Here is a 27,952-nt window from a genome sequence, read left to right as displayed (position 1 = left end):
GGGTTAGCTCAAATGCAAAAAACAACTTTAATTTGACAAGCTGGATCCCATCTAGCCAAGACCAAGCAACTGGGGTGCATTAACTAGGACGCAAATGGTAGACATGGGGAGGGATAAAACAGAACTTATCCAATCAGAAACTAGTTTCTGTTCCAAAACATTGTCAGTTGCAAAACGTTTTTCTAGGTTGTGCACCGATGAATACACTTATACTTTAATGGAAATGTAATAACGTTTAGAACAGCTCCGGAGTCCTTAAGTTCAATTTTATTGGAAACAGCTGATTTTAAAATAACTGTAGAGAGACATTTTATCAAACTGCCACCCCTACACACACACAACGGAAGTTTATTCCACTTCAACAAGCTCAATGTGTAGCCTAGTAAAGCCCGACATTTGATCAAATGAAGATGCTGAAGAGTTAAGTGCACCATGTACTCAATATGATAAAAAATACTTTGATAGGTTAATGCATCTGGTATAACAAGAAGTTCTCTAGACAGAATGTAAGTGTTTTTGGCCCGTCTAATCAGCCTGACTAGGCTAGACAACCATTTCTAGGAAGATAACTATTACAGAAGAATACTTTACAAGGCAGTGACAAAATCCTTGAACAAAAGAAAAACATTAACACAATGACATATTTTAAACGACTAATGGCCACTCATGAGTCAAAGATGGGATGTTTAATAAACACAGCTATTTGTAAGTGAAGTGAATGACTAACACTAAAAATATTAACATATACTACAGTCAAATCAGTTCTCAACTGAAACCATATTGTATTTTTCACACAAAACTACTTTGTAGCCAAAATATAAATTAATTCAAAATGTCCCTTTTGATATGTTAAGGTCGACCTCAATGTACTTATCTAAGGGGGGACTTGCAAAGAAAGACAGCCGCTAGTATAGGCCTACATCAACCTACGCCGTTTAACACTCCACAAAGCCTGTCTTTTAAGTTGGATCGTGTTCAGCAGGGCACATCGTAGTGAAACGTTTTAAATACTTTTGAAAACAGAATGAAAAATGAGTGTCTTACTGGATAAGTCCAGGTAGTCCCTCACTGTTTCAGTAAGTTTTCTGTTTGGTGCATAATGAACATGGCCCTGGTTTGAGGTACAGAGACCCATACATGTAGGTAAAGGTAAGAGTTTAATACTATGTAAAATACTGAAATACTGAGCCTTCCCTGTGGCTCAGTTGGTAGAGCATGGTGTGTGCAACGCCAGGGTTGTGGGTTTGATTCCCACGGGGGGCCAGTACAAAAAAGAAATGAAATGTATGCATTCATTACTGTAAGTCGCTCTGGATAAGAGTGTCTGCTAAATGACTAAAATGTAAGTAGTTGAAGTACTTATTTACACTCTGGGCTTTGACTTGTTGATTGGTAGAATGTGACTAATATAGTAATACTATACACAGGTTTATGTTATATGAACTGGACATAATGTTTTCTGCACTTCACAGGAATCACCAATCACAGCATACGGTCACAGTGGCAAACATTTCCTGGCTGTCCTTCAGTCCAAATGCTTTATGACCAACTACACACTCCACCCGATCTATATCACCAAATGTACCTGTCCATCCCTGTGACATTGTGGTGGGATGTAATGCTGCATTTTGAGTCCAAAATGGATGGTTCACCGAAGAGGTCTCTGTTGTACAGTAACTCTACCGCCTTAGTAAATGTGTGTTTAAACCATTCCTAGGTGCCCATTAATGACATTTGGTGGCAATTCCACACTCGTGTGGGCACTTCAAAGTTCAGCACTGGAGGGCACCAGAAGCAAATACTGTCCCGGCACCTATGGAACTATCCCCATTCTTCCTCAGTGTTTCTCCTTCATGGCTTTTGAAGAGGGCTGCTCAGACAATAGTCTCTTTGGATGGCCATTTTTCACGAGATGGGCCTCGTGAAGAGGGTGGAGCAGACGGTTCACCATGTGACCTGGGGAGGAGAAGCACCACCCTCTGATTGGTCTGCCGCCATTCGTTGTACAGCCGACAGTGATACCTGAGCGACACCTGTGGTAGAGAGAGGCCAAATCAGGTTTAAATACTGTATATACTGTGCCCATTACTGTAATGCATTATGCAAGCCCAAACAAGTGGAAGAGGAAGATGTTGGGGCGGCAGGTAGCCTAGTGGTTAGGGCGTTGAGCCAGAAACCGAAAGGTTGTTGAATCAAATCCCCGAGCTGACAAGGTAAAAATCTGTCGTTCTGCCCCTGAACAAGGCCTACTGTTCCTCGGGTAGGCCGTCATTGTAAATAAGAATTTGTTCTTAACTGACTTGCCTAGTTAAATAAAGGTTAAATGTAGAACAAAATTGCCCCTAGACCAGAGATGGGCGGCTGGCAGGCTGCATGCGACCGCCCCTTTTGAAGGCCCTCTGATCAATCAATGTTTTTGAAACGCAGTCTCAAGTTAGAATAGTACAATACACAAGGTGAAATTTGGTTTTGCGTCAGCAGTATCTCTGTCAGTCACTGATAGTCACTCAATTAGCCAATTTCAGCTAACTTCTTTCAGATTGGTAAATTAGTCTAGCAGCCAGCTATCTGGGGGGTACAAAGACCTGCAAGCAACTGCAGCCCCTCATGATGAGTTCAGATTTTTTGTGATCCTCACCCCCATCAAAGTTTCCCATCTCTGCCCTAGACACTGGTCTGACGTTGGTTTTGTGTTGAGCAATGTCTAGAATTGGGACAGGGTAAGCTGATCCTAGATCTGTGCCTAAGGGCATCTTTTATCCTGAGCAAACCAAGTAGCTGACTAAAAGTGCTAAATTCCCAGGGTTGCATTCCTATTTCCTGCATAGCACCCTGAAAAGAGGATCCTACAGTGTACACAATAGGAATGGAGGATCCAGAGAGTCAACTAATGTTTATACTAGTTAGATTGTTTTTTACCAGTCAAATGGCTTTTATGTGTCCTCCCTATGAGACATTTGTGAATAATGCGATTTATTTGTGCAAGGGTTTTGCTTCACTGACACATCGAAGTGAAAACGAGAACGAATTTGCGCAAAATGCACAAGAAACGCCCAAAATCAGTCTGGCCTCTGCTGAGATGTACTGGCTGCCACCCCCCATCCCCCCTCTACTCACCAGGGTCCAGAAGAGGTAGATGGTGAAGAGGGCCACGGTGAGGGTGATGAGGCCCACGGCCTCCAGGCGGCTGGAAAAGTGCAGGTGGTCCACGGCCCCCCGCAGACACAGCCACCCCGAGATTGTGGCCAGAGGCGTGATGAGCAGGAAGCACACCATGTCGCCGAACAGCGTCCGTTTTTCCTGGCGCAGGCCCGGGTTACGCACCCACTAGAGACAGAGAGAGGAAAGAAAAGGTTACGCACCCACTAGAGACGGAGAGAGGAGAGAAAATGTCACGTTTGCTGACAACAGAAACATCAATCAATGGGCGAGTCAGTGCCACATTTTCATTTGTGCTGAAATCAAAATGAAATAAAGTTCAACAGGCTGCGGTGTGAAATAGGCTTGTTGAAGTCTTTATAGACGGGTTGGCTGACAACGTCATGAAAATGATGCGAGTGCATCGACACTAAATGTGCAATGTGATATGTATTTTAACCTTGCTATTTTTTAAACACACCAAAAAAGCATTTGATTGATTAAGAAAATATTTTGTCAGTTGTCTTTCTCAAATGAAGGGGATGATGACGCAAACTTTGCGAGAGGGAGGGAATCTGATTTCATTGTTCCTCAGCTCGCGACTCACACTTAATTCAGGATAAATTGAGTTAGCCTACCCAGGAGGATTCATTACCATAGAAATGTACCTGGATAAAATATGAGCCACTTCCTTGGTATTGGTTATCCCGAGTTTAACTCAATTGACCAAAGTTACCTCGCTAATTCCTCAAACCAGGTATGTACTGTAGTATAGGACTCAACCACCCTTGGGTTTTCGAGGTCTTGTTACAGTAAATTCTAGATTTGCTCAGCTAACACCATTAACGTTATATTGTTTTATGGTCTTCCAGCTAACAGGAACTGGAGGTGCAGTGTATTGCTAGCAGAAAATTGCTAACTGAGTTTGATAGCAATATGTTAAGAGTGAAGAGAGTAACTGGATTTACTCTAAAACAGGATGCCGGTCAGGTTTTCGGGGGTTGGGCTAGGTTGGGCTAGAGCCAACCAAATGATGCCTTGCTGGTTTAGCTATGAACCTCATGGTCTGCATACAGCTTCTATTCCAAAGCAACATGCGCTTTGATAGACAGCTAGCGTGGATTGCCAACTACCCAACAATATCTTTGGTTTCAGTATATTAAAGATGCACTCCAGGATCTTAAACGCAACAAATTAGTAACCTATAGTTCAACATTTGTATGATTTTAAGGACGTAACATATCATACGAAATGGACAACATATTGCACAATTTGATGACATAGTACACAAAAAACAGGGAACACTTTTGGCTCGTGAGCATCATTTTCAAAACTAATGGATGAAATTATACAAAAGTTCAAGAGTACATCTTTAACTAAAGCCCATTCTTCAAATATTTGGAAAGTAGACTTCTCCTGAACATAACGAGAAATTCAACCGCAAACCAACCCACAATGTCTGTGGTTTGTCAATATTAAAAGTCTATGACTCCAAGAATATAAAATACAAATCCTGGTGCATCCTCAAAAGCCCATGGAACAGAGCTCTCTTTATGATCCAGACGATGAGGCACGATATATAGATGAGATATTATATTCATGAGGAATCAGATCTGGGTTCAAATACGATTTGAAATATTTTCAGTTTCTTCAGCTGTGCTTGATTGAGCTCACCTAGCACTGTGGAACCAATAGAACTGTCCCAAAATTGCAAATCCCACCAATTCGACACACCAGACAGGCTTAAGCAAACGATCAAAGTAGTTGAATGTTTTGGAATAGTAGTTGAATCCAGGTCTGATGAGAAGTGCTACCATGGTATGCATGGTACGGGTGTAATTGCCACCAAACAACCACTTTGCACCACTGCTATCCAATGATATATTAAATATGGAGGCAGTGTCCTGATGCACAAAGAATGGAGGAGATGCTAGGGGGTAATAACATGTTAGCTAGAGGTTATTGTGGAGACGAGGACACGCACATACATAGGAACACACATTATTATTGTGGTCGAATTCATTCCACAAAAATATGGGGTGAAATCTTCTTCAAATAGATGGGGAAAAGAGGGGTAAAGAAATTCAGAAATACAACCAATATTAGCAGTGAGCTTACTTATTACCACGAGAACCAAAACTCATTTGGAGTTGATTTATTCATTCACTTGCAGTATTAATTTACAGAGGACAGATGACTAGGTGTTTTTGCTGTGTGTTGACAATTATTTTGCGATTTAAGAGCTTTCGGGAAACTCACCCCTGAAAAACATGCACTTTTAACTGTTACAGTGCTAATAAGACACACAGTAACACCAGTGTGATGATATAACCCATAGTAACATGGAGGATTGGATGACAACTAGTGTAACTGCTGAGAATGTAGAGGAAGTGGGGTGTGTGAAGTGTCATGGAATGTTTACCAGAAGCCCAAAGTGTCTTAAACCCCCTTCACTTCATATTCCATCTGTGCATATAGACCAAACATCCAACCACAGTTTATAAATTACTATAAATGACAGATTTACTAGACTGTGTTCTTCCTAAAAGATAGCAAGAGCCAACAAAATCCTTTGGCATGTTGTTTTGATGAAACATGAAAATAACATGGAAAAACAGGACAGGCCTAAGGCCTGGTTTTAAGCCCAGTGCGGACAAACATATATGTGTTTGTTGGGATTATGTGGACAGATGGGGACAGAAGGGCCATGCACAGCGAGAAGGGCCATGCACAGTATATGTGTATGGGTAGCATGTCATTATGACAATGGTTTATTTACATGCTGCATTTTGTGTGTGCATGTGTGTACTTATGCTTCTGTATACTGTACCTCCATCAGTGGCCGGTTCTTCCTCTGTACAGTGAACTGGTAGTGGCAGAGCTCACAAGCGCTGGTGCCAGAAGCAGAGAGCCAGTGCTCCAGACAGCTCCGGTGGATGGTACCCAGGGTCCCTGCACACTCACAGGGGGAGAGCAGCTCCTCCTGACCCCCTCCGTCATGACAGATCCGACACATGGGCCGCTCAGGCAGAGGGCTTCGGCGATATAGAACGAAGTGAGGAAAAGAGGAACAGAAAGAAATTGTCTTTAGACACGCTGATGTTTTCACAGGCTGGTGTTTTCTGTTCCCCTTGAAGCTTGGGACCGTAGGTGGAAAAATGTGCCATTCCACCCTTGAGCAAGGAAGTTAACTCCCAACAACGACTGCTCCCTGTGCGCTGATGACGTGGACGTCCATTAAGGCAGCACCCCGCACCTCTCCGATTTAGAGGGGTTGGGTTAAATGCAGAAGACACAGCTGAATGCATTCAGTTGTGCAACTGACTAGGTATTCCCCTTCCCGCGAACAATAACAGATGACTAGGGATCCTACTTCCCCCTTTCTGAGAACAATAACAACTGACTAGGGATCCTACTTCCCCCTTTCTGAGAACAATAGCATCTGACTAAGTATCCGGGCAGGTAGCCTAGTGGTTACAGCGTTGTGCCAGTAACCGGAAGGTTGCTGGATCAAATCCCCGAGCTGACAAAGTAAAAATCTGTCGTTCTTCTCCTGCGCAAGGCAGTTAACCCACTGTTCCCCGGGCGCTGAAGACATGGATGTCGATTAAGGCAGCCCCCGCACCTCTCTGATTCAGAGAGGGTTAAATGCAGAAGACACATTTCAGTTGAAGGCATTCAGTTGTACAACTGACTAGGTATCCCCCTTTCCCTTCCCCCTTTCTGAGAACAATAACAACTAAGTATCCCTCTTCTCTCCCTTTCTGAGAACAATAACAACTAAGATTGGACATCACAATTCACTGACTAGAGGTTTTCAAAAATATCAGGTCAATATTTCAGTGGATAGAAAACTAGCTGGTTAAATAACAAAACCCTGAGAAGGTGTTGGTGTAATTTGACACTGTCACACATTGTTAGAATACCCTGTCTATTCTGTCTCTGTACTATACATAGATACAGTACATCGCTTAGATTACAGACTCAAATCAAACATTTTCTGGATTAAAACAACATATGCAAGGAGGATTATTACTTTAATTTACTATATGGACTGTAATCTATGATTCCATGATTCACCAATCTCCTATATGGCATCTAATCCTCTAATCTGGATGATGATTATGTTGGGTTGTTGATCGCCTTGATTTCATCAGGAAACTTAAGCCGATGTCTTTGACGGAATGAATGAGCCCCTCACTCAACAAACCTCCCCTTGAACATAAACACTCGTCGCTGCCAATAACTAACACAGCAGAATGAACATCATCTTGTCAGACAAAATAATGAATAATAAGATTTTGCTAGAGCAAAACAACTTTGGAGTCGTCGTCAGTTTGAAGTAATAAAAGTCTTTAAATCTAATCTGTAAATTGTTTTTTATGTTGATCATCAACAGAACAAACATGACGACAACATCACTGGATACGAAAACAACTAATAAACAACTATGGCGATAATGTTTGTTGATTTAGTTTATATTAGACATATATGACAAAAAGGCATATTTATAACCTGGTCCCAGATCTGTTTGTGTTGTCTTGCCAATGACCAGTCATAGAGTTGGAAAGACGGCACAAGTAGACCTGGGACTAGGATAGCACATACCCTTCAATCAGTATTTATTAAATAATACATTGTACGTTGTAGCTACCATGGCAATTTATTCTGGAATATTTATTCTGTAATAGGTAGCAAATGAAGTTGATCCCAATTCTATAATGTATGCTACCAGCTCTACTGTACACCAATCTATGCTAGCTACCGCTTTGCTACTATGCTGTCTATCTCTAAGCCACCATATGCTAGCTAGCTCTATGCCACAGGCTGATTATTCAGAGGGCGTTGGGGGGGGGCTAACAGTTGTGACCCAGTCTGCATGACTGCAGCTGTTGCTGCTAAAGCCCCCCTTTGTCTCCCGTAGTGTGTGTGAGTGACAGAGTCCCGTCAGGCGTACATGCTAATCAAGGTGCTAAAATTAGACTCTGCACCATCCAGCCAGAACAGCACATTTGTTGTGTTTCAAATGTACAGACATTTACCCCACAGGGCCAGTTAGTGTGATTGGTATGTAAGTTATGTAGCTGTCTGAAGCCATAGTTACTCATCTATAGGATCTATATAGTCCTCTTTCACTGCACAGAGAACAAGAATGACATCCCAGACAGATAGAGGGGGGGGGGGGAATCCTTTTGAGAGGCACTTGATTTGTTACCATTCAGAAATCATGTTTGGTTATATTTGGGTATATATTTAAAACTAGCTTCACTTTACCTCTGACCCCCACCAACCCCTCCCCTACAAAACTCTATTCCATCCATGTTTGGCAGGTCCATACCTCTGTTTGGCGTACGCTCCCACGATAGGTGACAGCAGCTGCCCATCCTTGGCAGACACTTGCATGTAGTACTGCGGCTCTCCATTGGCCAGACTACTCTGCTCTTCCATTGCTTTTCCTGGGAGGTCAGGCTCTGTCGGGTAGTCCAGGCTACCCATTGGATCAAAGTCCCTGTCGCTCAAGCAGCTCCCTGTGTGGGCAGAGTCAGAACGCTCTGGCAGCACCTCCGGCAACAGAGTGCAGCGACTGGTCGTCATGGCAGCAGACGGTTATCTTTCATTGGCGTCTGGCTTGGTTACTGAGCATCATCTGTCTGGAGTAGAGGAGGGGAGAGATACAGTGATATTGACAAGGGTTTCAAGCATCATAAAGTGTGTGTGTTGATGCGTCATACATACAGGTGGCACAATGGGATTGAATACAGTATCTTCTTTTGGTGTGAAATCCTGAAGGTCAGACTCAATGCTTTGAATCTGCCACTACACCAGCATTTCGCTACACCCGCAATAACATATGCTAAATATGTGTATGACCAATAAAAAATGTGATTTGCTGAATAGGCCTATCTGCCTTTGTTAAAAGCTGTATTTTGTGGTGTAGTAATTACAAAGATACAAAGTTAGTAAAGTTCACCTGAGAACATTCAGTCAACTATAGTCCAAAGTCAAGTAGAATCCTTTCCATTTCCTGTGTTACATCAATATTGTTAGACATGCCAGTCAATGTTTGACCTACTGTAATATGCAGGGCCTCCCTACCATGTTTCTGTTAGCATTATACTAAAGGCCATCTCTCTTGAGGTGCTGGAGATCTATATAGGTTATTAGTATAAAACCACTCTCAAATGATGGAGGCTTTACAAACCTGTAACCTTGCTTCCCTGTGACAGGGGATAGATTAAAAACTATACAGAAGAAAAATGAATAGTAGTCTGTACAACCTAAGTTTCTTTACTACTCCAAACAGAGTAACACCAACATAATATACCACACTCAAAATAATCAAAAGGCAAGTGTTTTAATATATTCTATGTTTTTGATTGAATGTATTGACAGATAGATGTTTGGGATCTGTCAATGTTTTCTCATAATGCTTACTCGCTTAAAAATGTACAAATCCCTCTAGCTTGTGTTGATATTTACCACAAAAAAATGAACAGGCGAACAGACAGCGATCACATTCCAACTGCCAGACTAAACGCAGATGTCTGGCTATTCAGTGCGCCGGCATTAACCGTGTCCAAGTTCAGCTATTCCAGACCGCACCGAACAACTAGGGAAAGTGAAAACAGACAAGAGGGTGGCTGCGACAACACAACTAAACAATGCTGTCAACACAAAACTAATTCGCATCAATGCAGCTGAGGTCATATGTCTGGTGTTCAGGTAAACATTCTGTCAACGCAGCAGATTGGAGGAAGGCCACACTGACAACAATACTCAGTGTTGCAGGCTAAAGATGTTGTGGTTGGTTGAGCAATGATTAAATAGAACTCACCATATTTGTAGCTAACTAAGCATACAACGTAACCACACTAAACACATCCATATGAAAGCATGTCAATTAAATGACATTAAACAAGACACATTATAAACACAAAGATTTGAATTGTAAACATTTCAAGCTACCTAAGCATGCAACCGAACCCTATTGAAATGTATCCGTATGACAGCATAGCAATTAATCAACATTAAACAAGACACGTAAATAACACAAGGGTTTAACTGTAAACTAGCAGCGAATGATAAACAATGGCTTCTTTATATCCGTATACAGCTGAGACAGTAGAGCTCTTCAGCTGGTTTTCCCCGAGAGTTTTCGCTAAAGAGCTTTAGAGAAGACGTAATATTACTAGCCACGTTGTTAACACGTCCACAGAGGACGTTTCTTTCAGATAATGATCTTTTGCCCTGGAACTACGCACTATAATTCTGGCACTCCCTATTACAGTACAAAGAGATGTGAATGACATGCTATTGGATACAGATAGAGCTTTCAGTACTGTACGTTCAACCATGCCAATGAACTCTTCCTGACTAGGACCAGCGAAACAACAGGATAGTGACTTTTTCAATTCTTCACAATGCCTATCAGATTACACAACACAACCATTTGTGAACGGGTGTAAAAATATAAATGACGGAGAAGTGGTAGGGACGAGACCTGGGTTCAAATACTATTTGAAATCTTTCAAATACTTTGAGCGTTTGCTTTAAGCCTGTCTGAAGTGTCAAGTGGTTGGGGTTTTCACTTTCTGGACATTTCCATTGGTTCCATTGTGCGAGGCAAGTTCAATCAAGAACAGCTAAAGTATTTGAAATGATTTAGAATAGTATTTGGTACAGACATAAGATAGGGAAGGGCAAGAACACAGTTGTTTCACGTGTTTGGATACAGAGGAAGCGGAGCCTCCTTGGCACTCTGTGGGTGGTGTTGCGTATTTGTTCAACTGTCGTGAAAAATGTCAAACCACTTCCTGTTGCGTCATTCATGCAACCTGGTGTACAGACAACCCATGGAAACGTAGGCCTACTGTAGATCCTTATAGATGCTTTGAGTGGGTGTGGAGATAGATAGTGGTTGTGAGATGTACTGTAAATATGCCTAAGTTGCAAACCTGCAACTAAGGTTGCAAATGCAGATAACAAAACTTCATTGACTGATTTGTTTTACACACACACCTTGAATGGTAACTTCTTCACCCTGGTGTGCCCCTCACTCCACCTTTTTGGGTAGCCATTTTCCAGGTCAGGACCAACGTGCTTTGAAAAGTTGTGGTTTGGCACTGGGTGACCTCACGTTGTTGTTGACCTTATCGTCGAGGCAACCCATGCCAGGGCGGACTACAGCAGCTCTCGTTACTGCAATAAACTACATTTCAAAGCCACGGTGCAGCAACAGAATGTTTCACCCGTGACAACCTGTGATCTCCAACCATGTCACAAGGTTTGACCAATTGAGGCAAGAGCCTAACTATGACCGTAGTAGGACACAGTAGTAATGACTAGTCAGACCTCCAAAACAGGAACATTAATCATTGTTGGTTGACTTTCAGGAACACTTTACTCATGGTACTTTCTATGGATTTTTGTCATTCTTTGTAAATCAGTCACTCAATGTAAAACTATTTGAATCAAGTACCCATGGTGGAGAAAAGGATGTAAACATATTCTGAGTCATGCTTCATGCTGGGAAAGACCGTCAAAGTGCATTAGAAAATGTGGTTAAAAAAAATGGACTCTCCTGCCTAAAACCTGTACACCAGAATAAAGTTAGACAATACAGTGATACACAGTGAACATTAAGGACATCTGCATGTGAGAATATCCTATAAGTTGTGAATGATGACCCATGTCGACATGCTGTAGGCTGTAAGTTTCGAAATACTGCAAATAACTACTCAGAGAGCTGTTAAGCACTGGGTGTGGACATCACAGTTTAAAATTCACTGACATAGCTAAGCTAACTTCTTAATATTAGACCATGCTAACTCGCTTAGTGCGATGACAGCTTTGAATCTGACTGGACTTCAAAAACATGAGCATGAAATGCAATTCTTGTAAGTGAATAGGACCTAGTCACACAGTGAAAGCACTGTTGTGCCTAGATAAGCCTGGGTGTCGTTGATAAGCGAGGTGGAGATTCCTCTCAAGTTTTATTTATCCCTTACTGCCTCCTAGACCCTCACTCACTCACCTACTCTACTTAATCCTATGGAGACACTGGCTTCATGCCAGTATCCACACTAACACACAGACTAGCATTAGAATGCATTGCAAATACATTGGTTCATTCTAAGTAGTGTTCTAGTGTGGATACTGGGAACAGTCATGGGGATTATACATAGTGTGGATACTGGGAACAGTTATGGGCCTTATACTGTGGATACTGGGAACAGTCATGGGGCTTATACATAGCGTGGATACTGGGAACAGTCATGGGGCTTATACATAGAGTGTATACTGGGAACAGTCACGGGGCTTATACATAGTGTGGATACTGGGAACAGTCATGGGGATTATACATAGTGTGGATACTGGGAACAGTCATGGGGCTTATACATAGAGTGGATACTGGGAACAGTCATGGGGATTATACATAGTGTGGATACTGGGAACAGTCATGGGGATTATACTGTGGATACTGGGAACAGTCATGGGGATTATACATAGTGTGGATACTGGGAACAGTCATGGGGATTATACATAGTGTGGATACTGGGAACAGTCATGGGGATTATACATAGTGTGGATACTGGGAACAGTCACGGGGTTTATACATAGTGTGGATACTGGGAACAGTCATGGGGATTATACATAGAGTGGATACTGGGAACAGTCATGGGGCTTATACATAGTGTGTATACTGGAAACAGTCATGGGGATTATACATAGTGTGGATACTGGGAACAGTCACGGGGCTTATACATAGTGTGGATACTGAGACACTGTCATAGGCTTATTCAGGAGCATTCAATGTTACAGAATGTCGTAGAAAATGTATTGTGTAGAACATACATGCCTCTCTGTCAACTAGAATAAAGAGCTATGTTTCTGCTATGTTTTTTACATCTTGCAGCCCACAGAATAAGCCACTCCAGGCCTGCATGTCACCCTGCGAAGAGGCCCAGAGTCTAGTGTGTCTAGGTCTTTCGGTTCATATCGGCTATCCTCCCTATTCACTACAATATTTGGAGGCTCTGGAACGGTGAGATAAAGTGATAAATGAGGTTATACTGTAAGCCTTTCCCAGTCAATCCCACTATGGCATAGTGTTGCTGTCTCTATCTCCCATTAGATGACTTGTCAGTGTGCTACAGTATGTGTTACAGTGTGTTAAATGAGCTTTGGGCTGGCTCCAGTGGACGAGAGCGGCATTCCAACAGATTGTGACCCAGCGCCATCAAATGATAAGCTGTTCAGTGGACAGGATGCCACTCCTGTCCTGCATTCAAGTCACAGCTGTGGCTCTGTGTGTAACAGTTGGCAGCCACTTCTGCTGCTGAAGCCTTCGGACCAGGCACTTAACTCTCATCAGTGATTTACTCACAAGCTGTGGTCAAGCCTAGCCTGGTTAAACGGGACTGAACGCTCACGTCAGTCTGCTTCAACCAGGCTAGATCAAGCCTTGATAGGGTGAAGTATTGAACAATGAAAGAATGTGGCTGGAAGAATGTAATGGAAGAATGTGGCTCATGGTCAAGTGTATAACGTTTTGTTGGGTTGTAGATTGATTCATACTGTTTTGTCTAGGCCCTTGGTCAGTCAAGTCCCTCAGTTGTAAGATACAGTAGTCTAAGTGTATACATTGTTATAGAGTTGGTGACAACCAATATCCAACACCTTCAAGTTAAATGTTACTTATTCAATGAAACAGTGTCTTATGTCCATATCAATAGATAAAACATAATAGATCTCTATTGTTAATATTGTTTTTAGGTTTAACCAACAACATAGTTAAAGTGCGTCATAACATTGTGGTATGCCTTTTATTGAGGAACCATTGTGCAAAGGCCTATTAACTCGTTTCCCATCTTTCAGAGGTCAATCTCTCTGCAGCAACAACGGCTAAATTTACCCTGTGTTTGGTCTTTCTAGTCGCCGATCTTTTTAAGATAAAGGACAGAGAGGAAAGACTGTGCTTTTATCAAATTGTGACTCACAGTTATCGGATTAGCTTGAATTCTTCCAGCAAATGTGGTGTAACTAGGAATTCCCACATTTTGGCATCACAATGGATAAACAATGGCTTCATTCCATGCAGATTTTCTCAGCCCTCCCCAAAACAAATCATTCAGTGGGCTACATGTGAATCAGCCCTCAACTGAAACAGAGTATAGTGTAGCACGATAGCATTCTAAGCTAGCTAGTCCTGACCCCAATCACAGTTTTTTTTTATTTTTAAATGTAACCTTTATTTAACTAGGCAAGTCAGTTAAGATCAAATTCTTATTTACAATGACGACCTACCAAAAGGCCTCCTGCTGGGGCTGGGATTAAATATATATATTTTTTAATCAAATATAAATATAGGACAAAACACACATCACGACAAGAGAGACCTAAGACAACAACATAGCATGGCAGCAACACATGACAATACAGCATGGTAGCAACACAACATGGTGGTAGCACAAAACATGGTACAAACATTATTGGGCACAGACAACAGCACAAAGGGCAAGAAGGTAGAGACAACAATACATCACTCAAAGCAGCCACAACTGTCAGTAAGAGTGTCCATGATTGAGTCTTTGAATGAAGAGATTGAGATAAAACTGTCCAGTTTGAGTGTTTGTTGCAGCTCGTTCCAGTCACTAGCTGCAGCGAACTGAAAAGAGGAGCGACCCAGGTATGTGTGTGTTTTGGAGACCTTTAACAGAATGTGACTGGCAGAATGGGTGTTGTATGTGGAGGATGAGGGCTGCAGTAGATATCTCAGATAGGGGTGAGTGAGTTACAGTACTTGTGAATCAGTCCTCAACTGAAACAGAGTATAGTGTAGCACGATAGTATTCTAAGCTAGCTAGGCCTGACCCAAATCACACAGTTAGAGTACTTGTGAATCAGCCCCCAACTGAAACAGTAAACTGAGTAGACTATAGGATAGCACGATAGCATTCCACGCTAGCTAGCCATGCTGTTTGGCTTCAACTTGAGGTCTCTCCCCCTCTCACATTTTCCGAGCCCTAGCACTGTGGGAAAGGGACCAGAGAGACTTAAATATAGCTTGTTTGACAGACTGCTTTCCACCACCCCGCTGACCACAGCCGGTAACCTCTAGCCAGTCTTAATTCCATCCTTAAGGACGCAGAGTCGTAGACCCTCCTTCCCCTTCTCGTCCTTCCCTTCTCAGTGTCCTTTGGGACCAAGTGTGGTTCATTCAAACAGCTAGAGGAAGGGGCACTTAGGAAGTAGGCCAGTTTGGTGAGAACTAGCTCTGCAAAAGACTGCACTTCTGGCTTCTCATAGTGTTAGTGTGGTCCTCCCTAAGCTTGCATGACCGCATATATCACCCCCACCCAATAGTTGTGGTGTCTTAAATCTTTTCAAATGTCTAATCTTTAAGACTTATTGGCTTATAATACTGTATGTGAAAACTGCATTTAAACACCTTTCTGGTTTTGGTAGTAAAAGGTTTAAAACAATAACTGATATAGTGTACTGATGCCAGACACAATGTATTAAGGTGGTTTCCGTAGGTGGTGGTAATTTTATAGACCTCAAGAGATGTGTAGTAGGCTCATTTCTTTCAATTTGTTTATTCATTTTCACTCAGCCAAGTGAAACGCACCACAAAGGCTTTTCACATTAGACCAAAAATAATTGTTTCAAAGACAGTGGACATGCATTGGCCAGTGCCAAACCACACACACGAGAACTTCCAACTCTTGTATAGCCTGTTTGTTTTAAACACAATTTAGCTTTTTAGTTTTACTCACACCTTTCAACAGAGTGCCAGCAGACAAATTCATTCCCAAACATCTCTACACACATGGTTAACATTTTTGCGTTTTCAAGCATTTAACTCATTTTTTATTGAGAATATCCAATTTCAAATGCCTGTGAGCATCCACTGTCTCTAGGCCGGCACAATTATCTAGACTGTTCCCACACTTAAACAGCCTTTGGGTATTTAACTACACTACAGCATTCCTCTTCAACTAGTGTCTGACCATAACATAGCTGCATACTTTTCTGAGATAAAACCCCATAGCGAATCGTTTATGGTTAATCTACCGCAATAAGGAAGTTAATGGATATAAATAGCCAATGTGAGACTGAGTACAAAGGGGCTTTGACTGTGTGTGCCAGGGACAGTGCCCACCCAGCTCTGCGTGTGCTGCCAACCGACCATAGTGGCATGGCTGGAAAAGGACTCCATGCTGCCTTGTGCATGGCATGCTGCCCCCGGGGCACAAATTAGAGCAAAAATCTGCCCTTTTGTTTTTCAGATGCCCTTTTAACTCCAACTTCTCAACAGAAATCCCACATGTATAAATAGGCTACAGTATATCTCTTCAGTTATAGTGGGAAAGGGCTAGACAGGGCTAGCGTTTAGTACAGAACTGCTCAAAGTATGGCTTAAACTGTGGCCTAGCTAACCTCCTAAAAAAAAATTGACATCCTATATCTTTCCACAACATGAGCAAAACCACTGTATCTAGAGAGGCATGGCTGCTGTGTAGTATCTGTATTTGAATTTGTATTTATTATGGATCCCCATTAGTTCCTACCAAGGCAGCAGCTATTCTCCCCGGGGTCCAGCAAAATGAACTGCCTTATACAATTTTAAAAACATTACAATATATTCACAACAGATATTGTGTCCTCATGGCCCCTACTCCACTATCACATCTCTACAATACAAAATCCATGTGTACGTGTGTGTATATATATTGCGGGCTTCCGAGTGGCGCAGCTGTCTAAGACACTGCATCTCAGTGATAGAGGGGTCAAGACAGACCCTGGTTTGATTCCAGGCTATATCACAACCAGCCGTGATTGGAACCCCATAGAGCAGCGCACAATTGGCCCATTGTCGTCTGGGTTTGGCCAGGGTAGGCAGTCATTGTAAATAAGAATTTGTTCTTAACTGACTTGCCTAGTTAAATAAAAAAATGTATTGTGTGGATGCCTGTTTGTGTTGCTTCACCGTCTCCGCTGTTCCATAAGGTGTGTTACGCTCTGTTTTTTAAAATCAAATTTTACTGCTTACATCAGTTACTTGATGTGGAATATATTTTTTTTTTGTGCTGTTAGTGTCGCACATTATTATGGACAGACTTCTCCCCAATATGATTTGACCATGACAGTTTACAATCCAGGGTTACTTGCTCATTTTCCACATTATTTATTACAAGATTTAGTTGAGGTTTAGTGAATGATTTGTCCCAAATACAATGCATTTAGTTTTAGAAATATTGAGGACCAACTTATTCCTTGCCACCCATTCTGAAACAAACTGCAGCTCTTTGTTAAGTGTTGCAGTCATTTCAGTCGCTGTAGTAGCTGACGTATATAGTGTTGAGTCATCCGCATACATAGACACAATGGCTTTACTCAAAGCCAATGGCATGTCGTTTTCATAAAGATTGAAAAAAGCAAGGGGCCTAGACTGCTGCCCTGGGGAATTCCTGATTCTACCTGGATTATGTTGGAGAGGCTTCCATTAAAGAACACCCTCTGTGTTCTGTTAGACAGGTAACTCTTTATCCACAATATAGCAGGAGGTGTAAAGCCATAACACATACGTTTTTCCAGCAGCAGACTATGATCGATAATGTCAAAAGCCACACTGAAGTCTAACAAAAAAAGATTATGGGGGCTGTTATCATCAATTTATCTCAGCCAGTCATTAGTCATTTGTGTAAGTGCTGTGCTTGTTGTGTAAGTGCTGTGCTTCCCTATAAGCGTGCTGAAAGTCTGTTGTCAATTTGTTTACTGTAAAATAGCATTGTATCTGGTCAAACACAATTTTTTCCAAAAGTTTACTAAGGGTTGGTAACAGGCTGCTTGGTCGACTATTTGAGCCAGTAAAGGGGGCATTACTATTCTTAGGTAGCGGAATGACTTTTGCTTCTCTCCAGGCCTGGAGGCACACACACTTTCTAGTAGGCTTAAATTTAAAATATGTCAAATAGGAGTGGCAATATTGTCCGCTATTATCCTCAGTAATTTTCCATCCAAGTTGTCAGACCCGTGGCTTTGTTGATAGACAACAATAATTGTTTCACCTCTTCCATACTCACTTTACGTAACTCAAAATTAAAATGCTTGTCTTTCATAATTTGGTCAGATATACTTGGATGTGTAGTGTCAGTGTTTGTTGCTGGCATGTCATGCCTAAGTTTGCTAATCTTGCTAATGAATGATCATTAAAGTAGTTGGCAATATCAGTAAATTTTGTGACGAATGAGCCATATGAATCAAAGTTTGCGTTTTCCCCCAAAATGTAATTGAAGGTGCTCCAAAGCTTTACTATCATTCTTTATGTCATTTATCTTTGTTTCATAGTGTAGTTTATTTCGTTTAGTCACATGATTTCTCAATTTACAATATGTTTGCAAATCGGTTGTGCAGACAGACTTATTTACCATTCCTTTTGCCTCATCACTCTCAACCATACAATTTTTAATTCCTCACCAATCCACAGGGATGTAACAGTTTTATAGTCATTTTCTTAATGGGTGCATGCTTATCAGTAACTGGAATAAGGAATTGCATAAATGTGTCAAGTGCAGCGTCTGTTTGCTCCTCATTACACACCATGGACCGACAAATATTATTTAGATCAACAACATAGGAATCACTACAAAACATATTGTATGACCTCTTATACACTATATTAGGCCCAGCCTTTGGTTTTCCTAGATATGGCTACTATATTGTGATCACAACATCCGATGGATCTGGATACTGCTTTCAAGCACATTTCTGCAGCCTTAGTAAAGATGTGATCAATACGTGTTGATGATTTTATTCCTGTGCTGTTTGTAACTACCCTGGTAGGTTGACTGACAACCTGAACCAGGTTGCAGGCACTGGTTACAGTTTGAAGCTTTTTGTTTTTGATTGGGCAGCTTGATGAAAGCAAGTCAATATTTAAATCACCCAGAAAATATACCTCTCTGTTGATATCAAATACATTATCAAGCATTTCACACGTTATCCAGATACTGACTGTTATCACTTGGTGGTCTATAGCAGCTTCCCACCAGAATGGGCTTTAGGTGAGGCAGATGAACATGTAGCCATATTACTTCAACAGTATTTAACATGAGATCCTCTCTAATCTTTACAGGAATGTGGTTCTGAATATAAACAGCAACACCTCCACCACTGGCATTTCTGTCTTTCCTGTAAATGTTATAACCTTGTATTGCTACCACTGTATCATCTAAGGTATTATCTAAATGAGTTTCAGAGATAGTCAGAATATGAATGTCATCTGTTACTAGCACATTATCTGTGTTTAGGCCCTGGCTGACACATATAATCTATGAGTTGACATACATACCATTGGCATGAAGGCCTGATTGTCTGTGAGGGGTTTTCTAACTGCCAGTGATGTCACTGTGCTTTGTGCAATTAATAGAAGGCGTCGAACTGTCATGGGTCTGAACAGACAAGGGGAGGGGAAACCAACATGGATTCAGCCCGTAGGGGCTAGTGCCTTTAGCTCGGAGGGATTACCCCTGTCAATCAGAGGATATTACTGTATCACCACAGAATTACTTAATGTAATAATAACTTGTATAGCGCGTCATTGTCAGTTTAATGTGAAACTGCAGGGGATTAGTTTGGCAGTGTGCCAGCTGTCAAGTAGTAGATCAAATCTGAGATAAACAACATCAACAACGACATGTCATGATTTGTTTACTCTTCTGGGCCAATCAGAGGAGTGACGAGGAGTGACAAGCTATCCCATTGCTTAGCAACAAGCTCTTTGGCGAAATAGGGATTTTGAATGATCAGTTAAATCCAATGGAAATCTAGAGATACTACTTAACCAAAACCACTGTACAGATGTTTTCTGGGGTAAAAAACAACATTGGCCTTGTGCTGGAAGGGTGCCCATTTAGATTGATTCAAATAACTACTACTACTACTACTGACTATCTATTTGAACACACACACACACACACACACACACACACACACACACACACACACACACACACACACACACACACACACACACACACTGAGAATACTATTTTGGTGCATCTGGGAAATAGAGCCATATCCAATTCTCCTCCCAATTCACATCACTATTTTATCCCTCCATCTTACCAAGGCACGTACAGATGTACAATAGCTATAACACACTAAGGAAACTGACACTTCAGAGAAACCTTGGGAGTGATTGTCCTCTGCACAGCCTCCACTTCAGATGGCCTTTTCATGATGGCTGACAGCGATCGAGAATTGGCACAATGCCTGCTACAACAGTGGATTGTGAGACCTGGTAGCCACAGCACTGATCATTCGATATTTTCACAGTGCACACATTGTAGGACACTATAACACTATGCCGTCCTACCACATACTGCACTGTAAATCTACTTTGTTGCTCCCTGGGGCTGTGTTCTGTGAGCATGGTTGGTGTCAATGCCATTGCTATTCGGTCAATTCAGGAAGTTAACTGAAATTCATTTTTTCCACTAAGGAAAATTATAATTTTTGTTGACTTCCTGAATTTGATTAGAATTGACCTCAACACTGTCTGTGAGTGACCCCTTGCCTCAATTTAACAGCCCGTTTTCTGTGAAACATAATGAATCTTTCAGTCTAGTGCCCTTATGGCATGGACCAATGACCATATTGTTTGACCCTCTCGAAAAAATAGATCCCCTATCTATCGGGAGATAAATAACCAGATAAGCACATATGTCTGTGTCTCTCAATAACTCCAGTAGAAACTTCAGTATTAGTTATGATATACAGGTAACTGCCAAAATAATGGAAACATTTGAGTAAATGAGGGATACAAAGTACATTAAAAGCAGGTGCTTCCACACGGGTGTGGTTCCTGAGTTAATTAAGCAATAACATACCATCATGCTTAGGGTCATGTATAAAAATGCTGGGCAGACTATTATTTTGGCTACCATGGCTATGCCCCCATAGGATGACAATGCCCCCATCCACAGGGCACGAGTGGTCACTGAATGGTTTGATGAGCATGAAAACCATATGCCGATGTCTCAGCCAAAAGATCTCAGCCCAATTGAACACTTATGGGATATTCTAGAGTGGCGGCTGAAACAGCACTTTCCACCACCATCAACAACAAAACACCGAATTATGGAATTTATCGTGGAACAATGGTGTCACATCCCTCCAGTAGAGTTCCAGACACTTGTAGAATCTATGCCAAGGTGCATTGAAGCTGTTCAGGCTTGTGGTGGCCCAACGCCCTATTAAGACACCAAATTGGTGTTTCCTTTATTTTGTCAGTTACCTGTTGCTAAATATCCATAGTGTGTGCGCGGTCTGTGCACTCAACGAGAAATTGAAAAGGGTAATTTGACCGTTTTGCTGTAATAGGAACACTTTAAAAGAGTGTGTTAAGGCTTAAAATAAAATATTTTCATTTATTTTCAATTTAAAATATAATATTGTCATGTTTTTCAGTCTGTATGGCACCATTGGCTTGGCTGTCCAATTGAAGAAGCCTACACGAGACAACAATAATGCAACAGCTGAACGCAATGACAACTGTACGAGAAATGCACTGACTAATTAACTAACGTTCTGGAGCAAATGTGCCCTCGGTCTCATGACAGCATTTTTTGGATTATCACAGGCAAGTCCCAAAGAGAGAGCTGCCAAGAAGACTCAAAGAGCAGATACCGTATTGAGAAATGGAATGCACTGTACATGTTAGATAAATGAAAGTAGCCTCGCAATTTATCAGAATATTTACAAAAATCACACGCTTCACGGTGACTATTGACATTGTTCATAAAGACAAGTAATAACATACACAGTACACGTATCCAACACGCTCTGTTGTCAAAATACTGTTAGATTGTAACACTGTAACTAACATTAGCTTTATGCTTTGTGAACCCCATTGCATTGTTTTGACAGCAGGGTGTGTGGGTGTATTGAGCCAGACACAAAACGAAATGTTAATTTTGTTAACTCATGTGCCACACCTTACACCATTTGTACTTACTAATATCTAAACAATACATACCTTAATTGCGAGATCCCAAGTCTTTAAATGATGATTATACACACTGCGACGCAGGATGATCAAATAATCGTTTGCTTTAATGTCAGTGATCCACGCCAACTTCCCCCAGTCAGCTGGTAAGTCAAGCCGTCTAGCCAGTCAGTCATACAATAACGGTCTCCCCCATCCAATCAGATTATTGCAGAAACAAAACTTGCCACCAATGGGAGGGTCCTCGGCAGAATGATGATCTCGGGTACCGTGGCGCATCCTGGTGGTCTATCCAGGAACTTTCACTTTCAAATCAATTACCGGTACTTGGTTATTATTCATCCAATGCAAGGTTGTCTTTTTGATATTTAAAATTTCATGCCAAACGATAATCATCACCATAAGCATGCATTTCACTTAAGAAAATTATAGGCCTATATTTATTTCAGTCAAATAAAAAATAGCCTACATATTATTTTTTATTTAACCTTTATTTAACTAGGCAAGTCAGTTAAGAACAAATTCTTATTTAAAACGACGGCCTACCCCGGCGACGCTGGGTCAATTGTGCGCCGCCCTATAGTACTCCCAATCATGGCCAGATGTGATACAGCATGGAATTGAACCAGGGACTGTAGTGACACCTCTTGCACTGAGATTAAGTGCCTTAGACCGCTGCGCCACTCGGGAGCCAGTAGGCCTAACTGTATATTAAAGATGGAATGCTTAGTTGCTACTTAAATTTTTGGACCTATAAAATAATGATATATATATATATCCATTACGTTTTTTAAGAATATAACTTATAAATGCCTAATGAGCTTTGTTCAACTGTCACACTCCATGAGAACCCAAAATACAAGCTTGTTTTACTCCAATAATTGTAAACAATGTAAATGCAAACAAACACTGAATAGCCTCAAAAAATGGTTAAAACTATAATTTTGATATCATGCATGGTCTGACCTTGCATCCATAGCTCTGTCCATGAATTTGAGCGTGGTTATAGTGCCCATCACTCAGCTCTTTACCAAAACACAGGTGGGGTGACCTGGATTCTATCTTTAAGTAGGCTATACTATTGCAAAGTCATTTTATTGTTGTTCTTCATCCACTTCAGCCAACCGTTTCTCCAGGAGTGAAGTGCTAACTCTGTGCATCATTAGAAACTGTCCATTCAGATGGAAGACTGGAATTTCGTATTTGTATCTGTCCCACCAAACTTTGTTCTCTGGCAGTGTGATATCTACCTGCAGAAAAATATACTGTAAAATAACAGAAATAAGAGAAGACATTCATTAGTAAATTGACCTTTTCATAATACACTGAGTATACCAAACATTAGGAACACCTTCCTAATATGGAGTTGCCCCCGCCCCGCCCCCCCTTTTGCCCTCAGAACACCTCTCCAAGGTGTCCAGTATTCCAGAGATGCTGGCACATGATAACTACAATGCTTCCCACAGTTGTGTCAAGTTGGCTGGATGTCCTTTGGGTGGTGGACCATTCTCGATATATACACAGGAAACTGTTGAGTGTAAAAAGCCCAGCAGCGTTGCAGTTCTTGACACAAACCGGTTCACAAGGTACCTACTATCATACCCTGTTCAAAGGAACTCCAATCTTTTGTCTTGCCCATTCACACTCTGAATGGCACACATACACAATCCATGTCTCAACTGTCTCAAGGCTTACAAATCCTTCGTTTACCTGTCTACTGCCTTTCATCTACGCTGTTTTAAGTGGATTTAACATATCAATAAGGGATCATTGCTTTCACCTGGAATCACCTGGTCAGTCTATGTCATGGAAAGAGCAGGTGTTCTTAATGTTTTGTACACTCAGTGCATTCGGAATGTATTCAGACCACTTTACTTTTTCCACATGTTGTTACGGTACAGCCTTACTCTAAAATTGATTACATTGTTTTCTTTCATCTTCAATCTAAACACAATACCCCATGATGACAAAGCAAAAACAGGTATTTTGAAATGTTTGCAAATGTATAACCCCCCTGAAAATATCACATTTAAATAGGTATTCAGACCCTTTACTCAGTACTTTGTTGAAGCACCTTTGGCAGCAATTACAGCATCGAGTCTTCTTGGGTATGACGCTACAAGCTTGGCACACCTGTATTTGTGGAGTTTCTCCCATTCTTCTCTGCAGATCCTCTCAAGCTCTGTCAGGTTGGATGGGGAGTGTCGCTGCACAGCTATTTTCAAGTGTCTCCAGAGAGGTTCGATCGGGTTCAAGTCCGGGCTCTGGCTGGGCCACTCAAGGACATTCAGAGACTTGTCCCAAAGCCACTGCTGCATTGTCTTGGCTGTGTGCTTAGCGTCGTTGTCCTGTTGGAAGGTGAACCTTCACCCCAGTCTAAGGGCCTGAGCGCTCTGGAGCAGGTTTTCATCAAGGATCTCTCTGTACTTTGATCCGTTTATCTTTCCCTCGATCATGACTACTGTCCCAGTCCCTGCCGCTGAAAAACATCCCTCACCATAGGGATGGTGTCAGGTTTCCTCCAGACGTGACGCTTGGCATTCAGGCCAAAGAGTTCAATCTTGGTTTCATCAGACCAGATAATCTTGTTTCTTATGGTCTGAGAGTCCTTTAGATGACCTTTGGCTATCTCCAAGCAGGCTGTCATGTGCCTTTTACTGAGGAGTGGCTTCCGTCAGGCCACTCTACCATAAAGGTCTGATTGGTGGAGTGCTGCAGAGATGGTTATCCTTCTGGAAGGTTCTCACATCTCCACAGAGGAACTCTAGAGCTCTGTCAAAGTGACTATTGGGTTCTTGGTCACCTCCCTGACCAAGGCCCTTCTCCCCCGACTGATTGGTTTGGCAGGGCAGCCAGCTCTACGAAGAGACTTGGTGGTTCCAAACTTCTTCCATTTAAGAATGATGTAGGCCACTGTGTTTTTGGGGACCTTCAATGCTGCAGAAATATTTTGGTACCTTTCCCCAGATCTGTGCCTCGACACAATCCTGTCTCAGAGTTCTAAGGACAATTCCTTTGACCTCATGGCCTGGGTTTTTGCGTTGACATGTACTGTCAACTGTGGGACCTTATATAGACAGGTGTGTGCCTTTCCAAATCATGTCCAATCAATTTAATTTACCACAGGTGGACTCCAACCAAGTTGTAGAAACATCTCAAGGATGATCAATGGAAACAGGATGCACCTGAACTCAATTTCGAGTCTCATAGCAAAGTGTCTGAATACTTATGTAAATGTACTTTGTCATTATGGGGTATTGTATGTACATTGATGAGGGGAAAAAAACAATTTAATCAATTTTTTAATAAGGCTGTAACGTAACAAAATGTGGAAAAGGTCAAGGGGTCTGAATACCTTCCGAATGCACTGTATGTGGCATTTAGCAGACACTTTTATCCAACTGTTCAGCAAACTGAGAAACATAACCTCACCCTGTGTTTGTATGGTTCAAGGACTTCTTTTGCTTCATCACACAATGGGCATGGATCCTGGAAAATGGTTAAATATGTATATCAATAGTGCTAACTAATGTATTCTGTGTCAAGGAAAACCTTGAGAGGGACCACTAATATGAACATTATTAATTAAAAATATCAATATTATCTGATAATTTACATTACTCAACAATTCACATTACCTTGGTAAAAAGCGTTAAAGTAGGTAAGTACTTTTGGGAGAAGAGTCTTCTAAGCAGATGAGCAGAACTCTTTGTCCTGTGGAGAGTCCTTGGCAAGACCAAATGCATTGTCTGTCTGCAAAGTAGACAATTACTGCATCAGACATGTAGGCTTGGCACTACTTTATACTACTACTCTATATGCTCTCTGTTACTGGGAGTTGCATTTTTCTACTCACTTATTTCTGAGTGAAAGTGTGTTGTCTATCCAGAGCTGAAGGTTGGTAGGCTGCTTCTTAATTAACCAGATGGAAGAAAATGAGCTATGGTCCAGCATTGAATGTCTTGTAATGCTTGTTAATGCTTTATAACTTAAGCTTGATGCCTTGTATGTAATCCATTCATTTTCCAAAGTAATTAAATACACTCGTATTTAGGATTCCATTCTCAGACATTTCTTGATTGCCTATTAGTGTAACTCAAATATATTGTTCTTCCATATTGCTAAATCATCTTTATGGAGTCAGATAAACATTTTAATTGGCTAATTGCTTAGTCTTTTTACTAGTCACATGTGAGGTATTTATAATATCATATATACTGTATATACACAAAATATTACGGCTACAGACATTCAGATATTCTTGTATTTCAAAAACATTTCGATTGCTATAATAACCCCTCTTTGCATTGTGAAGGGTGACCAGAGTATTAAGACAGCCATATTTCAGCTCCATTTTCTCCATATAAAATCTAAAGCACTCGGTAAATCTGTCAGAAATCAACACATTTTTAAAAACAGTAGCGCCGATTGCGTAGGATGTCGCTCTCCTGTTTGGCTGCAATATTTATTTTTAGCGTAGACCTGTGTCTTGAGGTAGTAAATAAACCTACCTCTGTATCTATGTTTACTTTTCTATATGAAATTGTTTTATTCAGTATAAAAATGTATGCACGTCAAAAGCCTGGCAGTATTTGAGTTGTTTGTGTAAAAGATTAGAGTTTATGAAATATCTCACCTTTGAGCGGACGAGCAGGCGTGACAAAACAGAGGGAAAAGGAACGCAAATGTATGTGATACCTATTGGTTGACTGTCATTTTACTTCCTGTTCAAGAGAGTGCCACTATTGGACAATTTTCTGTCCATCAAATAAAGTTAAACCTACACGCGGCAGTATTGTGGAAACGTGTACAATCTGCGGTTACAAAGTTTCCGTTCATAAAATGACAAATGACAGTCAGATGGGTGCCCCCATTTGTTAAACAATAGCAAGTATTTAGCCTTTTGTTGTTTGTATATGACAAACCTTAACTTGCAGTGCATTTCTTTTCCAATCAATATTGATAATGGACATAATTTGGAAATGGGTATTACTTGTAGTATATAGTATTAACAAATAATACTATTTTACAGTGATGACCTATATCCTAGATATTCATACTGTATGTAAACCTCCTCAAAACAATCCTGGTATTGAAAATATGTCAGCTGAAGACTCACTGTCTGCACTGAAATATATAATAATAATAATAATAATAATAATAATAATAAAGACCTTTTGAATGTTGACAACTAAGCGAGGTCAAGCCCCATCATTTGACACACTCACACAAAACACACACACAAGCAACACACACACACACACACACACACACACACACACACACACACACACACACACACACACACACACACACACACACACACACTTTTACCTTATTACACATGTACTACACTAAGCAAACAAATGTCAAAGAGCCAGTATCCTAATAACACCTCATAATGTAAGTTACCAGACCAGTTTTTATGCAGTTATTTTGGGATTGAATGATCAAGGTGTGCCACACTGAATCCAACCTCAACGTAAGTACAACAATCTGAAACAAATACCTAATGATTTGGTGCGGCTAATCCACTAGTATCGAGAACCTGACTAGGCAACAATGACCAGTCAGGTTGTGTTTTCGAGACTATTAATCCACAGCGTGGAGTTTGTTTGGCTGCTGAGAGCGTGCAGCCACTGCCAGTGGCACATGGACAAGACCGCGCAGCTCTCAAACTGTGTGAGCGAGTGATTTAGCTGTTTTAAAAGGAGGAGAGTAATATAACATAATGTATATTGTGTTGATGAAACATTTTAAGCCTTTCCACCTTCATCATCACCTGTATCCATTATGTTA

At 41.2% G+C, this 27,952-nt stretch overlaps 2 protein-coding genes across 9 annotated transcripts; both read right to left on the bottom strand.

Moving 5' to 3' along the window:
• Positions 1 to 248: 248 nt before the first annotated feature.
• marchf3 (E3 ubiquitin-protein ligase MARCH3) lies at positions 249 to 22,632 on the bottom strand. 5 transcript variants are annotated; one of them, XM_029710305.1, is made up of 6 exons: positions 9,619 to 10,450; positions 9,110 to 9,163; positions 8,477 to 8,789; positions 5,969 to 6,173; positions 3,118 to 3,327; positions 249 to 2,033 (listed from the first exon to the last, which is right to left on the bottom strand). In XM_029710305.1, exons 3-6 carry the CDS (start codon positions 8,731 to 8,733, stop codon positions 1,875 to 1,877), a joined length of 831 nt encoding a protein of 276 aa, XP_029566165.1. In that variant the 5' UTR covers positions 8,734 to 8,789; positions 9,110 to 9,163; positions 9,619 to 10,450; the 3' UTR covers positions 249 to 1,874. The 5 variants fall into 5 exon arrangements, with proteins under 5 accessions (XP_029566165.1, XP_029566166.1, XP_029566164.1 ...); XM_029710306.1 differs by lacking the exon at positions 9,110 to 9,163 and having other exon boundaries at positions 9,619 to 9,748; positions 10,105 to 10,450; XM_029710304.1 differs by lacking the exon at positions 9,110 to 9,163.
• Positions 22,633 to 23,231: 599 nt separating this feature from the next.
• On the bottom strand, positions 23,232 to 26,847 carry c23h5orf63 (chromosome 23 C5orf63 homolog). Of its 4 annotated transcripts, none has more exons than XM_029710308.1 (5): positions 26,790 to 26,847; positions 26,010 to 26,065; positions 25,792 to 25,906; positions 25,586 to 25,642; positions 23,232 to 23,418 (listed from the first exon to the last, which is right to left on the bottom strand). In XM_029710308.1, exons 3-5 carry the CDS (start codon positions 25,897 to 25,899, stop codon positions 23,248 to 23,250), a joined length of 336 nt encoding a protein of 111 aa, XP_029566168.1. In that variant the 5' UTR covers positions 25,900 to 25,906; positions 26,010 to 26,065; positions 26,790 to 26,847; the 3' UTR covers positions 23,232 to 23,247. The 4 variants fall into 4 exon arrangements, with proteins under 4 accessions (XP_029566168.1, XP_029566169.1, XP_029566170.1 ...); XM_029710309.1 differs by having other exon boundaries at positions 26,010 to 26,062; positions 26,790 to 26,842; XM_029710310.1 differs by having other exon boundaries at positions 26,010 to 26,059; positions 26,790 to 26,826.
• Between the last annotated feature and the right edge of the window lie 1,105 nt (positions 26,848 to 27,952).

The sequence above is a fragment of the Salmo trutta genome, chromosome 23 (genome assembly GCF_901001165.1).
Source record: "Salmo trutta chromosome 23, fSalTru1.1, whole genome shotgun sequence".
NCBI classification, from domain to species: domain Eukaryota; kingdom Metazoa; phylum Chordata; class Actinopteri; order Salmoniformes; family Salmonidae; genus Salmo; species Salmo trutta.
The sequence above is the reverse complement of the archived record's forward strand: the minus strand, read 5'-3'. Positions and strand labels throughout refer to the sequence as shown.

Excerpts from the sequence above, each read along its gene's own strand:
- marchf3 (XM_029710303.1), bottom strand. The coding sequence starts at position 8,733 with ATGACGACCAGTCGCTGCACTCTGTTGCCGGAGGTGCTGCCAGAGCGT. Across the intron at positions 6,174-8,476 it reads GGAGCGTACGCCAAACAGAG|CCCTCTGCCTGAGCGGCCCA; the intron begins GTATGGACCTGC and ends ATATCGCCGAAG. Across the intron at positions 3,328-5,968 it reads AGAACCGGCCACTGATGGAG|TGGGTGCGTAACCCGGGCCT; the intron begins GTACAGTATACA and ends CTCTGTCTCTAG.
- c23h5orf63 (XM_029710308.1), bottom strand. The coding sequence starts at position 25,899 with ATGCATTTGGTCTTGCCAAGGACTCTCCACAGGACAAAGAGTTCTGCT. Across the intron at positions 25,643-25,791 it reads CTTTAACGCTTTTTACCAAG|GATCCATGCCCATTGTGTGA; the intron begins GTAATGTGAATT and ends ACCATTTTCCAG. Across the intron at positions 23,419-25,585 it reads TTGAACCATACAAACACAGG|TATATTTTTCTGCAGGTAGA; the intron begins GTGAGGTTATGT and ends GTTATTTTACAG.